At 54.7% G+C, this 6,000-nt stretch overlaps 1 protein-coding gene across 11 annotated transcripts in view; it reads left to right on the forward strand.

The window, feature by feature from the left end:
* The window catches only part of WDSUB1 (WD repeat, sterile alpha motif and U-box domain containing 1), a 37,192-nt gene extending 36,493 nt beyond the window's left edge, over window positions 1–699 (forward strand). For all 11 annotated transcript variants that reach the window (XM_089519945.1, XM_089519946.1, XM_089519940.1 and 8 more), the window contains one exon: window positions 94–699. In XM_089519945.1, coding sequence (XP_089376071.1) covers window positions 94–272 — 179 coding nt within the window. In that variant the 3' untranslated portion in view covers window positions 273–699. The remainder of the gene's footprint in view (window positions 1–93) is intronic.
* The last annotated feature ends 5,301 nt before the right edge of the window (window positions 700–6,000 follow it).

Consider the following 6,000-nt stretch of genomic DNA (forward strand, 5'->3'; position numbering starts at 1 on the left):
TAAGCATCTTTCTAAAATTTGTTTTTAAAGTTAGGCTTGTTTCGTAATACAGTACTTATGCATTTTCAGAAATGTTTTCAATTCTCTCTTCAGATGGCTATTCTTATGAAAAAGAAGCAATGGAAAACTGGCTCATTAAAAAAAGGCACTCCAGTCCTATGACAAATCTCCCTCTTCAGAGACTTGTACTTACGCCAAACCGAAGTTTGAAAATGGCTATCAATCGTTGGTTAGAAACTCATCCAAAATATAATGAAAACCCATCATCGTAAAAAATGATTGAGCTTTTTTTTTTAATGAATGGAAATGAAGCTGGACCATAGGTATATGAAATCAAGTCAGTTATAAGCTCCTTGAACTTTATAAATGAAGTACCTTGACAAAGAACAAAAACCAGGTATCATGATTTGTAATTTCTAAGAGTTTAGATAGGGTTTTTTTTTTTTTTACACTTAAGTTTATACTCCTATACATTTACCTAGGCTTTACTCAGCTTGGTGGGATTTGCCCCTGAACAGGGCTGTATGCATAGGGCTATACTCTTAAGCAATATGCTGGATCATAGTTGATAAGAACGCAAATTACACTCATGGCTCCTATGCATTTAACAACTAAGTACTTTGATGTATGTACTGGCATCTAATGTGAATTACTGGAAGAAAGAGTTTTTTTAAAAAAAAGTTTAATTTTCATGGAATCTTGTGTAAGTTAATAAAGTATTAATTGAAAAATATTGTTTCAAAATTAGTTTTATTGGGAAGGGATAAGACTCTCATGTCCCCTTATAGTTCAGCACATTGAACCCTTGTAGAATTTAAGTGCTTCATCCTCAGTGGTTTAAGTGGCAATCTGTTCTGACTAGGCAGGCAAAGAACTGGACTCCGAAAAGGACAGGTTGCTTACCTGTAACAGTATTTCTTCGAGTGGTCATCTGCGAATACATACAAATGGGTTTTACTGCGCCTGCGCAGTGCTGCTCGGAACCTTCTGGAATCACTGGGCAGAGTTAACTCTGCAACATATTGAAACTTTTTGGCGGTAACTCCGCCCACCCGTTATAAGGCCCCTGCCTTCCCGCTCTTTTCCCCAGTTCCGCAATTTTTCCGCCAAGCAGGCGAAGGAAGAGAGCCAATGAGAGCAGGACACTGAGGGGACGGACGGGTGGGATTTGTATGTATTCGCAGATGACCACTCGAAGAAATACTGTTACAGGTAAGCAACCTGTCCTTCTTCTTCGTGGTCTCTGCGAATCATACAAATGGGTTTAGACTGACAAGCTAAGGTAGCGGCGGAGGGAGTGTCCTGAGACCAAAGCTATGGTAAACCAAAGGTATATTTATTGTAACAATAAACACCTTAAACCCCAAAGGAGTCAGCCTTTGTTCATGTCCAAATCAATGCATAGCAGCAACATTGCTAAACTTGAGAAGAGGACACACGGTCGTGCAAGACCAGTCCCAATGAAATGTGCAAATAACATTCAACAGACTGTAAAACAGTGGCATTGTATACATAAATGCTGAAGCATAAGCATCAGTAGTGCAATCAGTGTAATCCTGAAACCAACACAGCCCTCCCGAAAGCTGCGTCTCGGATGGCCCTGGTGTCCAACCTATAGTGCTTAATAAAAGTCAGTGGTTGGGACCAGACAGCAGCCTTACAGACATCCTCCAAAGGAATCCCCGAGAGGAATGCGGAGGACGCTGACATTGCCCTTGTGGAGTGAGACCGAACCCTGCCAGGGAGAGGCTTGCCCATCAGTTCATAGCAGAGGCGGATGGTACCAGCCACCCATTTGGACAACCTCTGCGCAGACACAGGCAATCCTTTCTTCGGTACCGAGTAGCACTGGAAGAGTCTCTCGGACCTACTGAAGGCAGCAGTTCTGTCCAGGTAGAAGGCTAGTGCCCTCCTGACATCAAGGGAGTGCAGGCGTCGCTCCTCATCCGATGTAGGATTGGATGCTAGAGTGGGCAACACAATGTCCTGGCACATGTGAAAAGCAGACACTACCTTAGGCAGGAAGGTAATGTCCGTCCGGAGGACCACCTTGTCCTTGTGGAACCTCAGGAATGGCTGGTCCCTACGTAAGGCACAGAGTTCGCCCGCACGGCGGGCAGAGGTGATGGCCACAAGAAAAGCGGTTTTCCAAGTCAATAGTCTCAAGTCCGCTGTGGCCATCGGTTCAAAGGGCTTGGATTGGAGGGCGGACAATACCGACTCCAAACTCCAAGCCGGCGTTGGTACCGACACAGGAGGGTAAAGGTTTGCACAACCCTTCAGGAACCCCTTCATCAAGGGGTCTTTCAAGAAAGAAACCCTCCCCCCGAACTGGTATTTGGCACAGATGGCAGACAGGTAGCATTTGATGGATGTGAGAGACAGCCCTCCATCCAAAAGTGCCATCAGGAACTCCAGCACCACTGGAGTGGACACCTGTGCAGGAGACAAACCCTTCTGGTCCAGGAAGAGGCAAAATCTCCTCCATTTCAGGGCATAGGAGCGCTGGGTGGAGGGTTTCCTCGCAGCCAGGATCACCGCCCTTACCGATTCCGGCAAGGTAGTCAGCGCCGAATCCTCCAGGCCACCAGCGGCAGGCTCTCGATGTCGGGGTGGAGAATCCGGCCGTCCTGGATCGAAAGCAGGTCCGGGCGAGGGTCGAGACGGAGGAAGCATCTCCTGGAGAGGTGGAGAAGGGATGCGAACCACGGCTGTCTCGGCCACCACGGGGTGATGAGGATCGCGTGCGAGCGGTCCGTAGCCATCTTGGACACCACCCTGATGATGAGAGGGAACGGAGGGAAAGCGTAGAGGAGCTCTCCCGTCCAAAGGAAGGCGAATGCGTCTCCGAGGGATCCGTCCATTCGTTTCCTGGAGCAGAACTGGGGACAGTGGCTGTTCCAGCTGGTCGCGAAGAGGTCGATCCGGGGGGTTCCCCACCGATCGAAGAGGTCGCTGACCGTCTCGGGATGGAGCCTCCACTCGTGGCACACCGAAGAAGATCTGCTGAGGCGGTCTGCCAGCTCGTTGTCCTCTCCGGGAAGGTGAATCGCTTGGAGGAGGACGCGTCTCTGGATGCACCAATCCCAGATGCGGAGTGTGAGATCGAGTAAGGTCCTGGATCTGGTACCACCTTGCTTGTTGATGTAGTACATCACGGTGGTGTTGTCCGTCCTGAGGAGGACCACCCTTCCCGAGACCGCAAACTCGAACGCTCTCAAAGCCTTTTCCACAGCAAGCATTTCCAAGGCGTTGATGTGGAGGCGCTTGTCCTGTGTGGACCACCTGTCCTTGACGACCAGGTCGAGCAGGTGGGCGCCCCATCCCTCCAGGGATGCATCGGTTGTTAGGGTCAACTGAGCCTGAGGCTGATGGAAGGACATCCCGGTGCAGACGTTGGAACTGTCTAGCCACCATCTGAGGGAAGCAACCACCGGTCTCGGTACCGTGAGCCACTTCGAAGGCGGATCCTCCAACGGGGAGAAAACGGAGAGGAACCAGGCTTGGAGGGGTCGAAGACGAAGTCTTGCCCAGGGGGTGACGAATGTCGTCGACGCCATGTGGCCCAGAGCGACTTGGACATCTCTGGCTCTCACCCTTCTGTGGGAGATGCACGGCCTGAGGGATGTTGTCAGGGCCTGAAACCGATCCGGGGGAAGGAGAGCTAGGCAGTTTTCGGAGTCGAGGACGGCACCGATGAACTTGACCTGCCTGGTCGGCGTAAAGTGGGACTTTTCCTTGTTGACGACCAGCCCGAGGGAGTCCAGGAGGCGCAAGGCGAAGGAGACTGCCTCCCGCAGCTCGTCTTGGGATTCGGCTGCAAACAGCCAGTCGTCCAGGTAGGGAAAGACCATGAAGCCCTTCTGATGAAGGTATGCCACCACCGGTGCCATGCACTTCGTGAAGACCCGTGGAGCCGTGGCCAGGCCGAAAGGGAGCACGTTGTAGTGGTACGAGTCGGGCCCGACAGCGAAGGCGAGGAATCTCCGGTGGGACTGTCGGATGCCGATGTGGAAGTAGGCATCCTTCAAGTCGACGGTCGCGAACCACAAGCCCTGGTGGAGCAGAGGTAGAATGGAAGCCAAGGTTACCATTCGAAAGCGACGGTAGTCAAGGAACAAGTTCAATTGTCTCAAGTCCAGGATGGGCCTGATGCCCCCATCCGCTTTCGGTACCGTGAAGTACCTGGAAAAAAAGGCCCGAGAACACTGGTCGGGCGGTAAGGAGGAGATTGCCCCCTTTGCAAGCAAGGTGCGCACTTCGTCGAGAAGGGTGTCCGAGGGGGGAGTGGACATGAAGGCTCCAGTTGGAGGGAGCTCTTGGAACTCGAGGGCATAACCCCTACGGACGATGTCGAGAACCCACGAGTCCGATGTTATAGAGGCCCAGGTGTTAAGATAGGGCCTCAAGATGTCCAAAAAGAAGAGGGGTGAAGGGGAGACGAAGCGCGCTGCGTCCCTTCAGGCTCTCTTCTTCCCCTGGTCGGTGTCCTGCCGGCGGGACTTGCGGTACCGAGGCGGGAAGTTACGACGGCCAGAGGAGGAGGAAGACTGCGAGGGGAAGCGCTGCCTCTGAGAGCCCTGCTGTTGGGGCTGTCGGTCCCGGGAGAAGGTCCCCTGCGACTGACCTTGTGGCTGCCACGGGCGTTGGCGCTTCCGGAAGGGAGAAGCCGGTGCGGAGGACATGCCGTGCTTCTTCGCCGCCGCCTTCATCCTAAACTTGCGGTTTAGGCGGTCGTCGGTCTCGGCGTGGAAGAGGCCGGTCCCGTCGATCGGCATGTCCTCGATGGCAGCCCTGACGGTCGGGTTGAGGTCGGAGGCCCTCAGCCAAGCGTGGCGCCGAAGAGCCATGGAAGCTGACATGGCCCTCCCGGAGCAGTCCACCAGGTTTCTGGAAGTGGTGATTAGCCAGCTTCCAATGGAGTGCGCCTCGTCCCTGATCTCCACCAGCTGCCTCTGGACGTCGTCTGGGACATCTGGAACGAGGGGGGAGATCCGCTCCATGAGGGTCTGGATGTAGGCCCCCATGCACGCGGTGTAGTTGGCGGCCTTGACCCCAAGCGCCGAAGCCGAGTACGCCTTCTTGGCGAGTCCGTCCACCTTTTTGGCCTCGCGGTCGACAGGGGAAGTGGCCTGCTTCGGGACGAAGCTGTGTTGGGCTCCCTCAACGATGGCAGAGTTGGGCCGGGGGTGCTCGGCCAACCAGGGACAACTCGCCGGGGCGACCCTGTAAAGTGACTCCACCTTGCGGGAGGGTGCCGAAAGGGCGGCCGGGGAGTCCCAGGACCTCTTCACGATGGTCTGAAGAGAGGGAAGGAGAGGTAGGCACGGCGGAGTGGGGACTCGACCATGCACCCGACGCTCAACCGGGTCCTCGGCGTCGTCCACTGCAGACGCGAGCTCGATGTCGAGGGCCCTCGCCATCCTGATCACGTGCTCCGTGAAGGACCTGACATCGTCCGACGGCGAAGATGGCTCCGGGTTGTGCATCCTCTGGGGGGAGGCCGAGCCTGAGAGGACATCCTCGTCCGAGGGTGCCTCCGAGGGTAGCAGCGGCTCATCTTCGGAGTCCAGGTCGGAAGAGAGGGGATCCGTCACCTTGACCTGGGATCTCGGGCGGGTTGGAGCAAAGTCAACCGAAGAACGGGAGCGCCGACGGGGTGGAGACAGCGACCTCTCACGTCTACGGGGTGGAATCGACGACCTGTCGTAGACAGACACGGTCGGAACCGACGTGGAAGGATGAGGCCGGTCCGCGGGAGGGGGGTTCAGTTTGGTGAACTCCCTCAAGGCTTTGTCCTCCGGGACCGACATGTAGTAGCGGCGCGACTGCATGTCGTAGAAGAGGTCCGGAACGTCTTGTTCGCGGAGCAAGCCGTCCTCATCTTCAGCTACCGAGCGAGAGGGCGACCGGTGCTCCGGTGAGCGAGGAGGCGCGGTATCATCCGTACCGTGGATGAAATCCATGGTCGGAGGAGGCAGAGGCGTGACCGGTACCGGG

Source organism: Sceloporus occidentalis, unplaced genomic scaffold (genome assembly GCF_023333645.1).
Source record: "Sceloporus occidentalis isolate IW3139 unplaced genomic scaffold, rSceOcc1.0.p SCAF_4, whole genome shotgun sequence".
Lineage (NCBI taxonomy): Eukaryota > Metazoa > Chordata > Lepidosauria > Squamata > Phrynosomatidae > Sceloporus > Sceloporus occidentalis.